This window comes from Silurus aristotelis (assembly GCF_946808225.1).
Source record: "Silurus aristotelis genome assembly, chromosome: 19".
Classification (NCBI taxonomy): Eukaryota; Metazoa; Chordata; class Actinopteri; order Siluriformes; family Siluridae; genus Silurus; species Silurus aristotelis.
Window position 1 is genome coordinate 14,079,390 of NC_139592.1, and position 21,484 is coordinate 14,100,873.

The 21,484-nt window shown below is 38.2% G+C and overlaps 2 protein-coding genes across 6 annotated transcripts; both read right to left on the bottom strand.

Annotated features, from left to right (window-relative positions):
- Positions 1-1,100: 1,100 nt before the first annotated feature.
- Positions 1,101-8,131, bottom strand: trim101 (tripartite motif containing 101). 5 transcript variants are annotated; one of them, XR_014538069.1, is made up of 11 exons: positions 7,745-8,131; positions 6,309-6,442; positions 6,061-6,235; positions 5,455-5,550; positions 5,059-5,292; positions 4,928-4,950; positions 4,724-4,848; positions 4,323-4,606; positions 3,456-3,568; positions 1,898-2,022; positions 1,101-1,739 (listed from the first exon to the last, which is right to left on the bottom strand). XR_014538069.1 is itself a non-coding variant. In XM_083570211.1 (10 exons), exons 1-9 carry the CDS (start codon positions 7,907-7,909, stop codon positions 3,482-3,484), a joined length of 1,323 nt encoding a protein of 440 aa, XP_083426337.1. In that variant the 5' UTR covers positions 7,910-8,131; the 3' UTR covers positions 1,101-1,739; positions 3,456-3,481. The 5 variants fall into 5 exon arrangements, 2 of the variants coding, with proteins under 2 accessions (XP_083426337.1, XP_083426336.1); XR_014538070.1 differs by having other exon boundaries at positions 6,309-6,457; positions 7,745-8,130; XM_083570211.1 differs by lacking the exon at positions 1,898-2,022.
- A 3,984-nt stretch (positions 8,132-12,115) lies between these two features.
- On the bottom strand, positions 12,116-15,871 carry dnajc5ab (DnaJ (Hsp40) homolog, subfamily C, member 5ab). The gene is made up of 4 exons (XM_083570277.1): positions 15,642-15,871; positions 13,373-13,586; positions 13,050-13,221; positions 12,116-12,517 (listed from the first exon to the last, which is right to left on the bottom strand). The coding sequence occupies exons 1-4, from the start codon at positions 15,746-15,748 to the stop codon at positions 12,414-12,416; spliced, it is 597 nt and encodes a 198-aa protein (XP_083426403.1). The 5' UTR covers positions 15,749-15,871; the 3' UTR covers positions 12,116-12,413.
- Between the last annotated feature and the right edge of the window lie 5,613 nt (positions 15,872-21,484).

The following is a 21,484-nucleotide window of genomic DNA, read 5'->3' on the forward strand; positions in this document are numbered from 1 at the left end:
CAGGTCTTAGGGGGTGTTCCCGGTCCGCAGTGGTCAGTATCTATCAAAAATGGTCCAAGGAAGGACAACCAGTGAACCGGCGACAGGGTCATGGGCGGCCAAGGCTTATTGATGCGCTTGCGGAGCAAAGGCTATCCTGTCAGGTCCGATCTCACGAAAGAGCTACGGTTGCACAAATTGCAGCAAAAGTTAATGCTGGCTATGATAGAAAGGTGTCAGAACATACCGTGCATCGCAGCTTGTTGCATATGGGGCTATGCAGACGTAGGCTATGCAAAAGCGTCTACAATGTGCACGTGAGCATCAAAACTGGACCACGGAGCCTGGTGGCCTGGTCTAACGAAACCTTGTTTTCTTTTAAATCGTGTGGACGACCAGCTGAGTGTGCATCGATCATCTGGGAAAGAGATAGCACGAGGATGCTCTTTGAGAAGTTCTCAAGGCAGTGTGGTGCTCTGGGCAATGTTCTGCTGGGAAACCTTCGGTCCTGGCATCTATGTGGATGCTACTTTGACACCTACCATCTACCTAAACATTGTTGCAAACCAATTACTTCCATTCATGGCAGCAGCATTCCCTAATGGCATTTTCAGCAGGATAATGCTGCCTGCCACACTGCAAAAATAGTTCAGGAATGGTTTGAGGATCATGACAAAGAGTTCAAGGTGTTGACTTGGCCTCCAAAGTCAGATTGAGCATCTGTGGGATGTGCTGGACAAACAAGTCTGATCCATGGAGGCACCACCTCGCAATTTACAAGATTTAAAGGATCTGCTGCTAATGTCTTGGTGTCAGATACCACAGCACACCTTCAGAGGTATAATGCAGTCCATGCCTCGAAGAGTCAGGGCTGTTTTAAGAGCACAAGGGGGACCTACACAATATTAGGCAGGTGGTTCTAATGTATCTTTTTGATTATAGTTGTAGCTGTTATTAAATGTTAGTATAACAGCATAATTGTATTTGAATATATATACACGATGCTATATGCAATTATGTTTTTTTGTTGTTGTCTTATTAGGCTGACCCGATTTGAATGTTTTAGTATATGCAGTTAAAGACATTATTGTCTGTGTTTTTCGAAAACAAAGTAAACACGCAGCATTTGTCAGTTCATTTTATTTTTGTCATTCGTACATTTTAACATTTAGTACTGCTTACTGTTAACCTTTAATTGATATTGACAGCAACCACATCAACATGCTAACAAATAAAAATAGCCACTTTTTAGTTTACTAATTAACACTTTCACATTTATGCCATCAGTACCACTACAGTACAACTTCTACCTTCTCAAGTCACATCCAAACGTGTAGAAATAAATCTAAACTCGAAGCTTTTCCCCTAACAACAAATTGTATACAAGTTCTATATAGTAAACGTCTTTCTCTGGCAGATATAGAATTTATATCCAAGTAGTTTGTAGTAATCAAGCCTATGTGAAGCAAATAAAAACAAACAAAAAAAAAATATGTGTAACCTATCTTTTTTTTTACAAAATACAAACAGAGGGACAGGTGGGCCAACTGGACAATATTCAGTTTGCCCTGAGGTAAAGCCTGTGAATTATGGCCAGCTGGACATAATGCCGTGTGGACTGGATGGCTTTTCTCTGAGAAGAGCAGTCACTTCTTCTTGGCAAGGGGATTCAGCCAGGAGAAGGAGAAGCTGATACGAGCAGAATCGCCTGTAACAGCAGGACAGCTGGCTTCCACCTCTGAGTGATCTGCAGCTGCAGTCTGTCGAAGACCAACACAGAGCAGATTTACAGACATATAGCACAGCCTTGAGCAAACAGAAGACACTGTCAGTCCACATAATAAGAGTTCTTGGTTATGTCTTCCAAGCAATAAAGCTACACTGCCTTGAAGAATAAACATTTGTGCTACCTACCCACCTGACTAACTGTTTTTATGCCTGCTTGCTTTTGTCTCTCTACCACATGGGGGCGTCAGAGTAGCTTGTATCAATGCTCTGCTCCATCTCTCTGTTGTCCTGGGGTCCCATTGAGCAGGGTTCACCCTGGAAAACGAGAGAGGGAACACACACTGAGTACTTAAGCTGTGTTTAGTCATCTTTTAGTAGACACTTGCCTTTGTTTGGGTTATGAATCTAGAAATCTAGGTATATGCTTCTTCAAGACATACGAAGGAACTGCATCTTTTTCATACTGCTTGTCATGCTTTAGTGTATAGCCAAAAGCTAAATCTGGCTATACACTAAAGCATGACAAGCAGTCTGGGCTAAATCAGCTTCTCCTCCCTGGGCTAAATCAGCTTCTGCTCTTTTGGGAAGGTTTTGCTGCTACATCGGCCACAATAGTTCTGGTTATGGCTTTTCACTAGGATTTGAAAAATGGCAGTGGAAACGTCTGCCTGTTTAACCACGAGAATATTCAACACCGGCCTTATCAAGCCCTGTCTTCATGAAGCCTGCTTTGTGCACAGGAGCATAATCATCTTGGAGCAGGTTTTTGTCCCTTAGTTCAGGTGAAGGAAAATTGTAATGCTACAGCACACAAAAAACTGTTAAGACAATTGTGTTGTCTTCTTTGTAACAACAGTTTAGGGCAGGCCCATATATAGGTGTGATGGTCAGGTGTCTGTCAAATTTTGGCCTTACATTGTATGTCTCAGGGCAGTTGAACACATTCAGAGGAATGCACTAACTGTCCTCTTTCACATACATGAGCTCAAAGATGCCCATGAATGGCTTATTTTGCCCATTCGATCGATAGGGCAGGGAGAAATACTATCCCTCCCAGTCACAGGGCATGAGGAGAAATGTGGAGAACCCCAGAGTTCCTTACACTACAGTTTTACTAAGCTTGTCATGGTAATTGTATGTGTGCTGGTCCCTAAAGTTTTTTAGGTGGTTGTCTTCCTGTGTGCACTATAAACGATATATATGTATAGGAATATATATTTTCTGTACCCTATCTCTTCCTCATAGGGATCTGTTTTAGATTATTAAATATGTATAGTATTTGATAGCTAGCAATTTGAATATTTGCCTTAAGTCATTCATTAATTTTCTCCCGCTTATCCGTAATTCGGGTCGCGGGGGCAGCAGTCTAAGCAGGCCCCGCCTTCGACTGCTGCCCAATCCTCACAGCACCGTCCCTTACGGTCCCTCCTGCAGGTGGTAAACCCACGGGAAGAATATTTGCCTTTTATGCTTCAATTAAAATTTATGCAACTCATTTATTAATTAAACTTTTATAAGAACAACTCGCAAGGCATACTAGCATTTTCTACCACTATATCCTATATAACAAAGCTTTTTGGTGGGAGACACATAAATGATATTCCTGCATGTTGTTACTCAAAGAAGTGTACTGCCAAATCAACTTCCATCAAAACATTCTTAATTTATATTAGTGGTTATAGAAATACACATGCAATTTTAAAATGTGTCGATTCAGTGATTAGCGATACGTGGTAATTAGCAAGTACCTGAAATCTGTAATTCCTCAACAGTGCTATATGAAAAATAGACATTGAATGTTCCCCCATAATCTCTGGAGGATAACCAGCAAGGCCAGGACGTAAAATGTATGGATGATGGCCTAAGAAGAGATGAAAATGAAAATGGAGAGACACTGATTTTAAACATAACTTTCTGAAGTATAGTTATATTAAAAATAAAAAACAATGACTGATTGATGGCCATGATGCAGGAATCACTTGAGGAGTGTAGGTGTGTGAGTGTTGGAAGAGGACCAACAAGATCACACATGAAATAATGACAGGGAATTGATGGCTGTATAGTTTTAATAATCTCTGGAAAATGGACTAACCTGTGCCGTTATAGAGGTCATGCTATTCTTGCCTGCTGGCCCACTGAACAAATCACAAGAAATATTCTTCTCAATCTCCTGCATATATGTTTGGGTGCTCTCTAGCAAGCGTCCTCCAAGTTGGGCCTGGTTCTCATTAGACAGAGGCATAAGGCTGCTACTCATCCACATGGACAAAGGTGTCTCTGTCTGCTGGAACTGACCAGAGGGTTCACCCATGACCTTTGGTTTATGGTCAGGAATTTCCAAGGCATCACTGGGAGTTGCTTGGTTTTGGCTATGCATCGGCCTGTTGTTTGGTCTATACCAAGTTGGGTAGAGTTTAGTCTCTTCATCTGCTTCTGAAGTTAAGCAGTGGATTCCTGAATCATGCCCCTCACCCCCTAACTCTGTCTGGTCCTTTTAGTGAGAATGAGGGTTTAATATTAAAGTAACACTACAACATATAAATAATATCACAATATTTTGTGTTATATCGATATTAAAATAGTTTTAAAATGAGATATAAAATGCTTTACCATACCTGTTGAGTGCTGAGTCCACTTTTCTCACATATAACCTTTTCTTTTTGTCTTGCTGAACATCCTACTACTTGTGACTGTTTTTTTTCCTTTGTCTGGGATAAAATATTTTGTATCTCAAAGTGCTCTATCTTCATTCCAAGTTCATTGTCTGGCTCAGAGTTCTCTACCAGATCATGCAGAGGTTCATATTCAGGCTCAGGCTCAGGTTCAGGCTCTGGAAACACTTCTGGCTCAGGTTCTTCTGGTGCTAGCTCTTCTGGAGGCACTTCACCTTCCTCTTCAACTGCGTATTAACATTTTGCACATTTAACATTCTGCATTTTCTAAAAGTAGTGCAATTGGATTGTTTGACTAGATATGCATATATTGCATATATATATTTTGATCATTCATGACTCACGTTGAATGAAATCTAGCTGGTAGAGAGCCCTCTCCTCAGCATTAAAATCAACCATATAGTGATCCATATTTTCATATCCAGGCTCTATGGTCTCCACCGGAGCAGATTTAGTTGCCTCGCTGACCCTAGAAGGTGATAGAGTCTGTTTTGATTAGTGGAAAATGCAAGATATGATCCGAACTGTAGAAAATTGCTGAAACTTACTGTTCAATAAGGTTTTTTGAGGTCTGCAAGTAAGCAAAAACATACTAGATTTAATAAGCTAAACAGCAAACATGAACTCTACGAGGCATTTTATAGAATCTTCAAAAACCCTAGATATATGCTTGGAATACCTGGAGAAATGCAGCCATCTCCATCTCTTCCATGGCATTCAAGGCAGTCTGCACCAATTTTGAGTTTGTGTCGACATGCTCACTGTAGGTATGCACCAAGCTTTGGGCCCAGCTTGTCTTTTCATCCTGCTCATATGTAATTCGCTGTACCATAATCTTACGTCTTTCTTCCAGGATACCACACATCCGGTCAAACTTCTCACACAGTATCTGCTTTTGCTTTCTGCTATTTTCCTGTTACATATATTGTACATATAGTCTCACCATGCTAAGCATTTTTGTATCATTTGTGAGAATAATGAAATTGCATAATGAACTGTATGTAAGAAGTGTGTTGCAAATGCAAAAAAAGATGAAAAGCATTAAAATGTAAAAATTATTTAAGTGCAACCAAACCTCAATACTGCTACAGATCTCCTCCAGATCATTTATGCAAGCTTGGATGCGCTCATTAGAGGCAACCAGTGGTCCAATCCCATCAGTAAGTTCAGTCTGTAACACAAAAACTGAGTAATTATTTCACCTGTGAATTAATTCACTTTCCAAGGTGTTTGAAAGCTGAATAGATTTATGACAAAATCCGTGAAATATCAGCCAGATCTTTTTGTTTGAATATACCAGGTGGGCAAAAAGTTCATGGACACATCAATACTTTCTTTTTGCCCTACTTGTTGTCATAAAACACACATTTTCTAGAATGTCTTGGTATGGTGTCGGGTTATGATATTTTTTCAGTTGAACTAAGAACCCCCAAAATATATTCCAGAATGATGCAACAAACAAGGTCCAAAAAACTGAATGGTTTGCCAAGGTTGGTGAAAAACCCACACCCACACCCACCCACACACACACACACACACACACACATGATCAGGTGTCCAGCTTCGACCATATTTTGTGTGTGTGTGTGTGTGTGTGTGTGTGTGTGTGTGTGTGTGTGTGTGTGTGTGTGTGTGTACATGTACATAGTATATGTATAAAAAGATAAGCTATCAGTCTTACCTTTTGCTGCTGATATACATCAGAGACAGGGGCCACCTGACAGGACTTATGTGCTCCAAACACTTTACAAAGTGAACATGTGGGGATCTGACAGGTGATGCAGTAAACATTCAGCTTCTCCCCTTCATGTTCTTCACAGTTTATTTGTGCTAGTGGTTTTGGTGTCGGCCTACAACTAGAGACAGATTAAATAACTATAAAAACCTAGTCAGTGCATCGTAATCATATATATATATATATATATAAACCTTGCAGATGCTTGCTTGTAGACATCAATGATATTTTCAACTAGAAGGTTTCTCTGGAGCCCAAAAACACCATGACGGTCCAAAACAACTTCATGGCAACAGGTTGGACACCGAAATCGACCCCCAATCCCAACCTGGAACAGAGAAGGCTGCAATCTCTTACTCAGTATTATGTTCTGTTATCATTAAGCTTTAATAAACCTTTCACAGACTGTTTCTTCTTTTTAAGATGATTGAAGTCACCAGACTGCATAACAGCTCCATTTGCCTTGGTATGCTTTCCAGTATATGCTGTCATGGCTGCTTATTTGAACTAATTCTGGCTTATACTTCAAGATGTTCTTTTCAAAATCACTTAGGAGACATGCCTCCGACCCAAGAAGGGGGATTCTTATCCCTGACCATCAGCTGCTTCTGAATTAGGTTTTGTTACTAAGTGAAGTACACAACTTTATAAAATCCCCTCGTGTCCAGTCTCTTTTTTCAAGCCCACAACTAAGATGGAAACAAACAGTGAACTGCTGTAAACAACGGTGGTGTTTACCACCGTTGTTTGGTACCACTGGTGCCATTATCTACTACAAAAAAAGACATTTAATTTGCAGTTGCTGCATATTTTTTTTCCTCTGAGGTAGAGGATACACAGGAGATGATAATGTGAAGTGAAAGAGTGAGATGGACACAGTGGCCTTAAATAGTTACACTCTTTAAAAGGATTCAGCAGCTGAGACATATGGGTCAAATGGAAATCAGAGGCCCAGCTCTGAGCAGAGGTGCCTAGTGGCAGTCGAGGAACAGTGTCATGTTTGTTTAGATTTTTAAAGTATAATCCAGTGCATATAGATATGTTAAACTACTTATAACACAAAAGGAGACGGCTTAAAGGACAATAATAAGATTCCAAAGGTCACAGCCTTCATCCTGTATATCAGTGTGTACTTTTTGTGTCTTAAAGGCATTAAATGTGCTAAATTTAGGTATTTATAATGCACACACCTGCCTAGGATTTGCATACTGACATGTTTATCATGCAGTGCTTTGCTTCGTGAACACAGTTTTAAATGTTACTATATTACACTGTATGCTCCAGTGCACGTACAAATCAGTGCTCTGAATATCCTGTGATCTTATGATTAGCTGTCAAAGTAAGCAGACAGATACATTTAGCCAAGAGAGGCAGTGTACTAATTACTCATTGTACTAAATAATAAATATACTCTCCTTAGATGCTTACATTTATATTAGCAGATTTAGCTGATATATTCATCAGTTGATACAGGCCCAAGAAATTAAAGAACTAAGCTTTTTGTTTGGCGATGCAACAGATCAGCAGCCTGAAGCCTTAATCATTAAAGAACCACTTCACTTCTGCCCCTAAAGGTAGGGGTTATCGAGGGGTAAATAATTATTCATAACATCCAAAAAAACAAACTTACCTGGTAAAGCTCATTAGCACATTTGCGGCAAATGTTGTGCTGGCAGGGAAGTATGACCACTGGTTTGGTAAACACCTCCAGGCAGAGGGGGCAGATGAGCTGCTTCTCCAGTGTGACCAGTGAAGCATCCCTGTTGAAGGAGCTCACATCCAACGGAAGAGACATGACTTGTGTCCCACCAATGAAGCACTAATGAATTCAATAACAGTGTGTATGAGAGAACTGTCTCTTCAAGGATTTTACCATCCTCAGTTCAGCTTTTATATGCCTGTAATTTGTGCTGCATGTCTTCCTTTGCTTTGATTTTTGTCCCTCTGTTGCTCACTCTGGATCCTCCCATGTACTGTTACCAGGAATTAGATTTGCCAAGAGCACCAAGTTTAGTGTGTGTGTGTGTGTGTGTGTGTGTGTGTGTGTGTGTGTGTAGAGGTGTCTAATTACAGGCTGGCAACCACTCCTTCTTCACATACCTTTGGCAATGCTGGTCATGTCCATATCAGGTACACAGCATGCTGACAGGTGCAACTGCATATTTAAGTACACCAGAAGAGGAAGGAATACAATATGCAGATGAAATAGATGAACGAGTATATGTTTCTATCAGGGATACTACAGATCCTCTAGAGTCTGAACTGTAGAATAAACATAGTTTTTTTTTTTTTTTTTTTTTTTTTAACAAAAACAAACTATTTAAATATCAGGCAAATCCATAAAATTTAGATTTTTTTGTTTGTAGATATTTTCACCTTTGCACCTACAAAAACTAATGTAAATGGAAAAAAAAATTCGTAGAAAAATGTGTAGATTATTGTGTAGATGATTGAGGACCTTTCTTTGCTCCCCATATGCCATACATGTTCATCTTCATACACTTGCATTGTGGATGAATATGAACCCCACCTATTGGGTATGTGTGATCTTCCCAACATATACCCAATATGGAAAAAAGCACAAGGACACCTTTCCAATCATATGTCTGTTAATTGCTGGAAATGTGGTTCTTACCTAAACTGTTACCAGAAGTTGAAGGTATATATATAATTGTATAGGATTATAGGAAGAATTACCCCTTCACTTGAACTAGGAAACCCAAACTTCAATTCAATATCAGCTTTACGCAGATAATGTGGTGATTAAAAGTGAATATGTTCTTTATAAGTGTAAGTTTGTCCCTGATGAGCAAGCCGGTGGCGACTATGGCAAGGAAAAACTCCCTGAGATGGCATAAGGAAGAAACCTTGAGAGGAACCAGACTCAAGAGGGAACCCATCCTCATCTGGGTTGCACCGAATGTTGTGCAACCCAGTACCAGCATAATGAGCCTATGCACAAAGCCAGCTGCATTAAGATATGGTTTACATAGATTAGAGTGGAAGATCTTTTGTGGCCTGCTATAGAGCTCTGACTTCACCCCAAGTAAACACCTTAAGGATAAATTTGAATGCTGACTGCACCCCAGGCCTCCTCACTCTACATCAGTACCTGACTTTACTTACACCTTTGTGGCTGAATGAGCACAAATCCCTATAACCAAATCTCCAAAAACTAGTAGAACATCTTTCCAGAAAAGTGGAGCAAATGGGGACTGAATGTGTAACGGGGTGTTTAAAAAACAAATACGAATCTTATAAGCAGGTGTCCACAAACTTTTATCCATATTGTGAACCTCTACCTTGGAAAGAGGTCCTTTAGAGAAACATAGTATAAGAATACTGTAGAGTGGCTATAAAAAAATTCAAATAAATAAATAAAATAAAAAAAAAAAGACAAGATTTTCCATTGAGGTTCAGAAACATTTATTTTACAACAGGAAATAAACAGATCACATCTCTGTCACACACAGTATCCCTGCAACAGTGACAGGCCCGCAACTTAACAGATAACATCTACACAGTACAAAACAAGTCAGCATTTTTAGCTGAATGGCCACAGCCATACACACATCACTGAAACTAGTTTTTAAAAGCATACGAAAATAAATTAGATCACATTGTCTCTAAATCTTTAGCATGTCTAAATAATTTGGAAGAAGATTGCTCACTTTTCTTTTGATAGTGCTTACACACACACACACACACACTTTCATTATTGAGATAAAGAGTAATGAACACCATACAAATGGAACAGAAAAGTGTCCTCAGGTAATTTATCCAAATTGTGAAGATTTGATGGCTCACAACGGTTGTGATCACTTTGTAGTCAGTGATTACATATTCGGAATCGCTGTTAAAATGTGAATTTGGCGTTACAATTCTTTTATTGGCATACAAGACCATAACTAAGCTAGACAACAGTGTATGATATGTACACATAATTAAAATGCTAAGCTACATTTAAATTATAAAATGAACTACACAAAATAGGTTTTAAATTACACAAACACTCCATACATGGATGAGTAATTCTTCAAATACAGGTCATCTAGTTCTAGTTTCATCATTAGATTTAGAAAATAGATTTCAGGAAAATGTACCTTACATTGTGTGAAAAACAAACAAAACAAACACACATGCACAGACACATCAGCTCTTTTCCCATACATTCATAAAACTAAATCATACATTACAATTCGACATTATTATTAATGCAACTGTAATATATTTGTACCGAAATTATTCTAAATGATACTTGTCCTTGGAGGTCAGTGAGGAAGGAACAACACGAGAGAGAGAGAGAGAGAGAGAGAGAGAGAGAGAGAGAGAGAGAGAGAGAGAGAGCACAGACCACAGAAGCTGAGTCATGATTACTTTTCACAGGATTATGTTACGTAATGATATTACTGTTTACACATTATACCTGCATACATCTGATCCTACATAATCCAATTCCAATGTACAACTCCCCTGTACAAATAATCTTTGCGATTACACAATTGTATTTCTCCTATGCGTCTTGCACAGTTCAGTTATTTCGGTTTCAAACATACAGTATGTCTTTGTACTATGAGGAAACGACCAGCTAATATGATAAATAAGACATTTGAGACGTTATGTATTTCGACACGTTACACACTTTCCCATGTGACCTAAAGACTTTTGGGAAAATAAACATGCAGCTTCAGTTACACCTACTACCAAAAAAGAAACTAACTAACAAACAAAAAAAACAAACATCAACAAAATAACTGACTGCTGTTCTTTCACAAACAGTTAATTAGACAAGTAATTCGTAAATGTTAATGAAAGAAACAGTTCCTTCACAATTGGCCAAGCCCAAAATGGCAAAATCTGTATTAATGATCTTAACAACAAATCAGTGGTCAGGAGGTTAGCAACAATCAAACACTGTTTGCTTGTTTACATTGGTTGTAATGAACTGTGTGTGTGTGTGTGTGTGTGTGTGTGTGTGTGTGTGTGGGGGGGGGGGGGGGGGGGGGTCGTCTTTGTGTGCACAATAGTAAATTCATAATAATCAGAGGAAACACTGGACCATACTATTCTGCTTTATCTATTTTCTTGCTCATTTCCTGACCAGTGATTTATTATCAAAACCCAATAAAAGTGTCATATTTTGCTGTTTTTTGGGTTGGACCATCCCCCAACCCCCATAACAGGGCTGTACACCCTTATAAAACCCCTATACAGTCTCAAAATCCTCATGATACAGTCCTCAAACCTCAACTGATAGCACTGGATTCCTATCACAGGACACACACACATGCCATATGAGGACCACTCACTGAAATAATTACTAACACAGCTAACAAATCCTATTTTTAAACCTAAATTGACACAACATCCTTATGGGGACCAGCCAATGCTCTTAGAACGTGAAAACGAACAGATATTCATATTGTTGTGTCTAGTATACACACACACACACACCCCCCAATAATACCGACAAATTACAAAGTATTTATATCTAATATGTGTGGGATTTGAAAAGCAAATAGAAACTGCTTGAAAAAATAATGTTGAATAGATGCAGGCTACATAGAAGCCAGGCAGTGTACACTTTTCTTTGCTAAAATTGTGGATTAAAACAAACTAACTAACAACAACTAAAGACTAATTAAAATGTGGATAATTTGTTAATCCTTTCTATATTCCGTACACATGCAAAGCTATTTGGTTGCTGTGCGTTAAAAAAAAAAATATGTTAAAAGCTAAGATGCTAAATATTAGAGTCTGTAAAATTACAAGTATTAATAATTCATCTTTTGAATTCCAGAGATCTTTCAATTGTAGATTAATCAATTATAATAATTGTATATATGGTTGTCCAAGTACAATGTGAATATTAATTATTAAGAACTACTATAAATTTTGAAAAACCATGACTGATCAGGGCTGTGTGGGGGGACTGTATAGAGGGACTGTGTGTGTGTGTGTGTGTGTGTGTGTGTGTGGGGGGGGGGATGTATGGAGGGACTGTGTGTGTGTGTGTGTGGGGGGGGGGGGGCTGTATGGAGGGACTGTGTGGGGGGACATGAGAAAGTGTCAAACAAGCTGGGTTTTTCAAATCGCAAAAAATAAAAGTACAAATAAAACCTTGCTCTGTTACATGTGCAGATACAAGCCTGAACTTTGAGAGCTTTGACATTTCACAGCAGAGGTGGACGGACACCTGTCCACTCGTTCAGCCCTCTCAGCAGTCCCTGGGCTGGAGGACGCAGGATGGCTCCCTCTGCTGGTCTGGTGTTCTAATTGAGGGAAAGTGGTGGAGTTGTCTAGTTGAGGCCAGTGTCCGTGCGGTAACTGGTGTGGTGACCATCTGTTGTCAGCTGAGTGCTTTCTGTAGCTGAGGAAGGCTGCACGATGATGGGCTCACCGTCTGTGTGCAAAAAACGAGCCATGCCGTTACAAATATTTATTTTAATATTTTATTTTGTCTTTTACTTTTGGTATCTTGGAAAGGCATCCTAAACAGTAGGGGCAACTGTGAACTGTCTTCTAAGCAGGCTAGTAGCAGGAAATCAAGGTGACTTGCATGATTATAAAGGTTTTGCCACTCACTCATTCTTTTCCACAGAATCAGTGCCCTCAAAAACAAACAAAAAAATTGCATCAAAAAATTAATGATGCATGGGTTCAAAATAATTCATCTGCCCTGACTTTGTCCACAATAATCTGGATAAATAAAAATATAAATAAATAATAATAAAAAAAAAAAGCATATATTTACATATTGGCCTTCTATCAGCCCAGAGACACTGTTTATTTGAGTGAAATCAAGACATCTTTCCAAAACACTCTCCCAGGTGGATACATTTGAAAGCACCCTTTTTGTGTTGGACTCGTGTTCAAGGCGATATTCAAAATGTGACCCATTTAACCCTCTAAGAGAACTTGCTCTTTGGTCTCACCTCTCTCATCGGCTTTCATCTGAGCCTCCAGGTCTTCAGGCGAGACATAAAACTCAGGATCGGTATCCATAGGAGGTCGTGGTTTACACTTCCCACAGCAGCAGTTACAGCAGCAGCACAGACAGCAGCAGCAGTAGCAACCCGTCGCAATGCCGCAGAAGATGAACAGCGCCTGCAGTTGACAAATAAAACATCGAAAAGGTTATTGTTTTCACTGAAAATGGTCAGACCCGAAATGGTGCCTCGGCGATAACATTTTTACAAAACGTACGTTACAATGTACATGTGTGTGTTTATGTGCGAGTGGGTGTATATACACTCACTTTGGCCCACCAGCTGGACAGCACAAAGTACGTGTTAACATTCTCCTCTCCAAACTGCTCAGCCACGTAGAGACCGAGGGAGCCGTACTGGTCATAGATGTTGCGTTTAGTGGAATCAGTCAGGATGGCGTTAGCGTTGTTTATCTCCTTAAACTTCTCAGCTGCGTCTGGATTATCAGGGTTTTTGTCTGGGTGAAACTTCAGAGCTAGTTTCCTATGATATGAGCAAAGGAGGCAAAATGTGATGAGAAGTAAAGTAAAGACAGTTTTTTTTTTCATTTCATTTCTTTTCACTCAATCTACAATCACAGCCGTGTTTAAGTGTCTAGAAACACTTAAACACGCCAACCATTATTTTTTTCCTTTGTCATTAAGCTGTTGAAAAATAATGTTTTAAAATAAATAAATAAAAATAAATGTGAAGAATACACAGAATATCTAATTTTATTTAATTGGATTAATATAATTTAAAATGCAATTTTTATTGCTTTATCGTTTATATATTTACCAAAAATAATTTTGCTACTAATAACAAAAATAACATGATGAAGAAAAGTCTACTACAATTTGCAATGCATAATAAATAATGAAACAAAAAAGTGATATGTATATACACACAGTACACACAATATACACAGTATTTCACAAAAGTGAGTACCACCCAACACAATTCAGCATCCATTTTAGTACTATATTATAGAAATAAATCATAGAAATAGTTTACAGTAGTCAATGTGCAGCTCGTATAGTAGTACAGGTTTACTGTCCTCTTAAAATAACAACCATTTTTGTCATAGTAACAGCTTTGTGTCAACAAAAGTGAGTATACCCTAAATAAACTTGTACAAACTAAACTGTTGATATTTTGTGTGAGCACCATTGTTAACTCGGCAGTCATTTTACCCAAGTCTTGCTGGCCAGGGAATTCAACAGAGCTGCACAGGTTGTTGCTGGGATTCTCTTTCACTCCTCCATAATGACATCACAATGCTGCTGGATGTTACAAATATTGCACTCCTCCACCTTCCACTTGAGGATTTCACACTGGTGCTCAATAGGGTTCAGGTTTGGAGACACATTTTTAAACAGACATGGTTGCGGTAGTTCATGCTCATGGACAGGTTGTCTTCAGCAAAATGTTTTACAGGTTTTCTTGTGAGCCAGCTTCAGAAGAGGCTTCCTTTTGGGATGACAGCCAAGCAAACCAACTTGTTGCAGTGTAAAACTTAAAGCAATGCTGCAGCACTCATGCAGCTGGTTTTTCAAGCAGCTCCTTCACCTGACGCACAACACGAGGACTCTACTTCTGTGATGGACCCTTGTGAGATTATCGGTGGTCTTGTATTTTCTAATAATTGCTCCCACAGTTGATTTCTTCACACCAAGCTGCTTATCTATTGCAGATTCAGTCTTCACAGCCTGGTGCAGGTCTACAATTTTGTTTCTGGTGTCCTTTGACAGATTTTGGTCTTGGCCATAGTGGAGTTTGAAGTCTGACTGTTTGAGGATGTGGACAGGTGTCTTTTATACTGATAACGAGTTCAAACAGGTGCCATTAATACAGGTAACAAGTGGAGGACAGAGGAGTCTCTTAAAGAAGTTGTTACAGGTCTGTAAGAGCCAGAAATCTTGCTTTTTGTTAGGTGACCAAATACTTATTTTCCACCATAATTTGCAAATAAATTCTCCCATCTTAAAAAAGAAATGTATGTCTAATTTAACACACAAATATACTTGTAACAAAGTATAAACAAACAAATAAATAGCTATTTGTTTCTAATGATTGTACTTACTGTTGAACTAGACATGCCATAATCTTGTGTGCGTACACCATGTTCGTGCTTTTCTACAATTACTTTCTTTATTTTAATGGTTATTCTTTTTACAACCTCCTTTCCACACTATCACTACAGTTCTTGGGACCCATGATGCTAAATTTATAGTGAAATAAAACACGAACACTATAAAAACAGACCGAGCGCAATATTCACACAAGAGAATGATGAGAACGCACTCAGAACAATGTCTGTGACGCGACTGAGTATGAACCGTGGGGATGGAGGTGACGAGCGACGAGCAGAATGCGTGACTGGAACCAAATGTGTCAAAAGAAATGCTTGTCTTCCTGAAATATGCTCGTACACCTACAAAAATCGCTCCTACACCGAAATCCTCGTATTACAAGGCTCTCGCACACGGGGGTTCCATAATATATATTATAGTACTACAGAGTTATACATAGATAAAGAGTTTGGGTTGGGTTTCTTACCTGTAGCACTTTTTGATGTCATCTGGTGTAGCATTCTTAGTAACCCCAAGAACCTGGTACAGTGTTTCCCCTGACGTGGAAAGAGTGCGTTGTCTTTGCTGGTCCATTACTTTACACACACCCAAACACCATACATACACACTCTCTCACACACACACACACACACACACACACACACACACACACACACACACACACACACACACACACACACACACACACACACACACACACACACACGCCTCTGTTAACGAGAAAGACATGACAATACAGAATTGAGAGTGATTATGATGCCAGCTTATATAGTTGCTAACAGTTCGATATAATTCGGGGACATCGTTAATTTCTTTATCGTTTAACTTCTGAGCACCTTCAAGATTTCATCTTTCACCTTAAAAGTTTAGGGAGATTATCCAATGCTTTTTGTTGAATCATTGGCATCCGGAAGCTCAAGTGAAAGTTGAAGAATGAGTCACATGAAAGTAACATGACACCACATTTCACTCAACTGGCTGGTTAGGGTTCTTTTTTTATTTATTTATTTTTTTTTTTTTAAATATAAATGCACGTTTAAACCCTACCATTTTGTAGTGGTGTCCAAAAAACGCAGTAGAGAAATTTGTCAGTAAATTTGTCAATTGAATTACTGCAATCCTATAATGCACCATGATCGGAAAATGTACAAACACAGTGCTCACAGTTCTGAAAGTGGGGTCTGGGCATCCCTATTGGTTCATGATTCTTTTGTTTACGTTTAGTTACAGTTTGTATTACTGAGTTTGATTCATTAAATCATATTTACTCAATTGACACAACATGTAGGCTTCAAACAATATCAACATGGATATACATATGTTTTAGTATAAAAAGCATTAGACAAAATATTAGTGAATATATTTGAAATAATATTCATATAGTAAACCTGTGAAAAAGGGCAATATAAAGTGGATAGAAAATACTCATATTGCATTATATGTTTGGTTTGCTTCAAACTTCAATAAGCATTTTTTTTTTACAGCAGTGCTTTCTGAGGTGTCTTGGGTTCATTAAATCAGCATAGACTTTCATTTCTTCTGTGGCTATTCATACCTTTGGATATATCATTCGGATCGCTCTCTTATGCCCCTTATGCCCCAGTTAGCATCAATTTGTTTGTCTATTTATTATTTTACAGTAAGAGTAAAGTTAAAAAAAATAAAAATGTTGCAGAAAATATATATATACAGTACAGACCTAAAGTTTGGACACACCTTCTCATGCAAAGAGTTTTCTTTATTTTCATGACTATGAAAATTGTAGAGTCACACTGAAGGCATCAAGGGCTATTTGACCAAGAAGGAGAGTGATGGGGTGCTGCGCCAGATGACCTGGCCTCCACAGTCACCGGACCTGAACCCAATCGAGATGGTTTAGGGGTGAGCTGGACCGCAGAGTGAAGGGCCAACAAGTGCCAAGCATCTCTCGGGGAACTCCTTCAAGACTGTTGGAAGACCATTTCAGGTGACTACCTCTTGAAGCTCATCAAGAGAATGCCAAGAGTGTGCAAAGCAGTAATCAAAGCAAAAGGTGGCTACTTTGAAGAACCTAGAATATGACATTTTTAGTTGTTTCACACTTTTTTGTTATGTATATAATTCCATATATAATTCCACGTGTTAATTCATAGTTTTGATGCCTTCAGTGTGAATCTACAATTTTCATAGTCATGAAAATAAAGAAAACTCTTTGAATGAGAAGGTGTGTCCAAACTTTTGGTCTGTACTGTGTATGTAATATATATATATATATATATATATATATATATATATATATATACACACACAGTAGGAAGGATTACATAACTAATCTTTTGTCCTAATAATGTAATTTTTGTCTATGATGACTTTTCCTCCCTTCAGTGCCTTTTACAGTGCTTGGATGAACGGGGAGGGGTATAAAAGTTTCAAGAATGAAAATCATGTGCATTCCTAGTATACATTGAATGTGAGGCCTGATAAGATGTGATACAGCTGGTTTCCCCTTCTGCCACTTTGTGCTCTGTGTGTCTCCCAATCTATTTATTTCCTGCCACTAGACTGAACAGATGCCCCATATTCATCAAGCTTTCCAGAGGAAAAGACAGCTTTAGTGGAACATCTGAATACACAGGGAGTTATTTCCGTCACATTTCAAACCCTGCATGCCAGTTTACACTGTAATTTTAAAACTCACATGAGAACCAATCACGTGTTTACATCACATCAATTAGATATGAAAATATCATAAACAATATCTTGATCTAAATAACATTCAAACATACACCTGAAAATCTATTATTTACACACACACACACACACACACACACACACACACACTAATATAATATATATATATTAGTGTGTGTGTGTGTGTGTGACAGTGACTGTATGTAATGTAATTTAAAGAACCAGACAAGTCTTGTGTAAGATCATGTTATTCTTGGTCTCATTTTTCACCTTTTTCAGTCACATGAAAGGTGCACATTGCAGTGTGACTAGTGTTTTAGTTTGGTGTCTTTGTAAATAAGAAAAGGTAAATGAAAATCAGACAAATATCGGTTTGTTCGATAATGATTCTCTTTGTTTTATTTTTTTCTCTGGAGTTTCCTAGTAGGAGAGGCCGGCCCGCAAATGGGAATCCGTATTTGTTCCACCTATAGGAGGAGTTAATTTATTGAGAGTGTGGAGAATTTTATTTTATGTTATCTTGGATGCCTGTCTGGTTGAAAATAGAGCTTCTTAAAGAAGACACTAATGACAATGTTTAGGATGATGTTGATGATCATTTAATTCTCAAGTAAAGTAACTGAACTATTGTTGTTATTGGTCCGTTTGACTTTGAGGGGAGAAGCCTCACTTATAAAGAGCCTACCTGTTTGGCCGAGAGAGAGAGAGAAAGAAAAAAAAAACCCTGGGTGTTGTTGAACTAGTAGCCAACGCTTAGTTTGTCACGTGCTAATCGTTTATGTAAGTTTTTGATTTTGTTTTGTGCTTTGTTTTTTCCTTTCTATTTGGAACCATGTTGGATGATGTTGGATGAAGTATATACACTATATTGTTAAAAGTATTGGGTCACTTGACTTTTATGTGGTTCTTTTCCAAACTGGCTCTGGAGAGGAAGATTTCGAGTGGCCTGCTATAGAGATGATCACTGATCTCATCCCTACTGAACACCTTTGAAATGAATTGGAACACTGACTGTACCACAGGTCTATTTACCTACATCAATACCTGCCTTTTGTAACACTCTTGTGGCTCATGAATCCATAAGCACACTGCAAAATCTAGCGGAACAGCTTCCCAGAAGAGTGGAGTGAATTATAAGAGCAAATTGGGACTAAATGTGGAATGCAATGCTCAAAAATCACTTACTACATAATATGACCAGGTGACCCAATACTTTTGTGTAATTTGATTAAGTACAAAGTTTGTTTTTAGAGAAATTTCCGTGGGCATTTATGATGTTTGAGGGCATGACCATTTCAACACCTTTTTCTTTAATCATTCAGATTTAGATTTGCTGGTGTGCTTGAGATCATTGTTTAGTCACATGACCCAATTTTGGTCCAGCTTAAGCTGCTGGACAGATGACCTCACATTTGTGTCATGCATGTTATGGTAAAGTGGACTTTGTCGCTGTATCAATGTTTGCAAATAACTTTAGGTCCTATTGCTGCAAACTAAGCTCAAATCATTGCCCTACAAAGTCTTGTGTAGTAATGTGCTGTGTTTTGAATTTCACCTTGTCACTGGATTTATAAAATCAAACTGGGAATATATGATCATCAGGCACAAACTATATTTGTCCCAGAATTTTTATTCCCAGCTAAAATGTAAAGTCAAGTCATGCTCCATTTTTATTTTTGCAGAGAAGATTTTTTTCCTAGTCCTTTGTCACCTGGGTCACATTTTGGACCTTCTGGTTTTTGGACCAAATTTACTGGGACCTGTACTTTTGGAAAAATTGACGTTTGCCATTTGTAAACAATTCTCACTTTAGACTGGTAAATTCAATTTGTTTGGAGATGGCCTTATAACCCCTCCCAGGTTGATGAGAAGCAACAATTGTTCCTCTGAGATCACGGCTGATGTAATTTCTGCTTGGTAAGATGTAAACACACCCAATTGCGCCAAAACACCAAATTCTATAGAGGCAGTCACATACTTATGTGTATATTATAATTAACACTTGGTTGCTAATTACTCTTTAAGTGACTGCAGAATTAGTAAGGGCATACTTATTTTTTGCCCCCATTTGGATCCTGGAGATTATTTGTTTCTTTATAAATGTTGGTGTGAAACACACAATTGTTATTTAAGATATTTAAAACCATAGAATTGAAGAAATATAATATAAAGAACATCAGTACTCTTCAATTTACATTGGACAGATTTACTAAAGCTTGACAAGGCAAAACAAAGCATTTAAGGGAGAATTATTTTTTTATCACTGAGGCTATTTTCTCCCATCCATTTTCATCCGTGGCACGGTGACCTGAGCTCCCTAAGGCTAATCATTCCGTCACAGAGCATTAGCGGATTAGTTCTAGCGAACCAAGTTATTTCTGTCACCTCTCAAACCCTTGGTGGTTCTTAATATTATACATGAAATAACGCAAGTGTTAGAGAGAGAGAAATAGCAAGTTGTTGAACAGATGGTAGAGGGTCTTGATTCTAATTCTATTGCAATCTACTCAGTCTGGATTTAGAACAAAGCGCTTGAATTAAATGGCATGTTGCCAAGTTCGTAAGGCTTAAATGGATAAAAGGCAGGTGAAAGGAATTTGTCTTGACTGTAATTCCTTTGATACAATCACTTATTCATCAAAATCATAAAAAAAAATCATATTTGCTTCTTCTGATGTACAGTATCTCACAAAAGTGAGTACATCCCTCACATTTCAGCAACTATTTTAGTAAATCTTCTGAAATGGATTTACTGTATAGATTTACTGTCCTCTAAAAAATAACTCACTATACAGCCATTACTGTCAAAATAGCTGGCAACAAAAGTGAGTACACCCATAGTGATAACAGCTGTATGTTGTGTAACCAGGCAAAGCCACATGTCCTAGTGATCATGTTTACATTTTTGACTTCTTGACAGGATCATACAAATTTGTGTTTCTTGTATTGGAGCAGTTACAATTTTGTGCTGCGAGTACAATTCTCTCATACTGACCACTGGATGTAGTATTTTCCCTCGAGAACATATAATAAAATGGTTGCTGAAATGTGAGGGATGTACACACTTTTGTGAGATACTGTATATGTACAATCTGTTCTAGCCAATACAAATTATGCTCAGGTTCTTTGATTGGTTCTGGATGCACCGGGAGCAGTTACTGATGACTGAACTGGGAGTTTTGCCAGGTTCCATTTTAAGGCCATTTATGTCAAACTGTAGTTTTATCCCATGTGAAAATTAAGATACAATATATATATATATTTCTTGAGAGATTCAGAACAATGGCCAGAGTGACCAGATGTACACCTGAGCATTACCATATGTACCCATTTAAAGTCATTAATAAGGAGAAAATATATATAATTTTATATATATATAAAAAAAAAAAAAAAAAAAAAAAAAAAAAAAAAAAAAAAAAAAAAAGGTATTCCCACTTCCGGTTACACCGCGCAAAAAAAAAGTCAGAAATGTTTTAAGGAACATGAAAAAGTTCAAGGTGTTAAATTGGACTCCTAATTCCCCAGATCCCAATCTGATCGAGCATCTGTGGGATGTGCTGGAAAATAAGTTTGTTCCATAGAGGCCCCCACCTCACAACTTATAGGACCTGCTACTAACACCTTGGTGCCAGATACCAC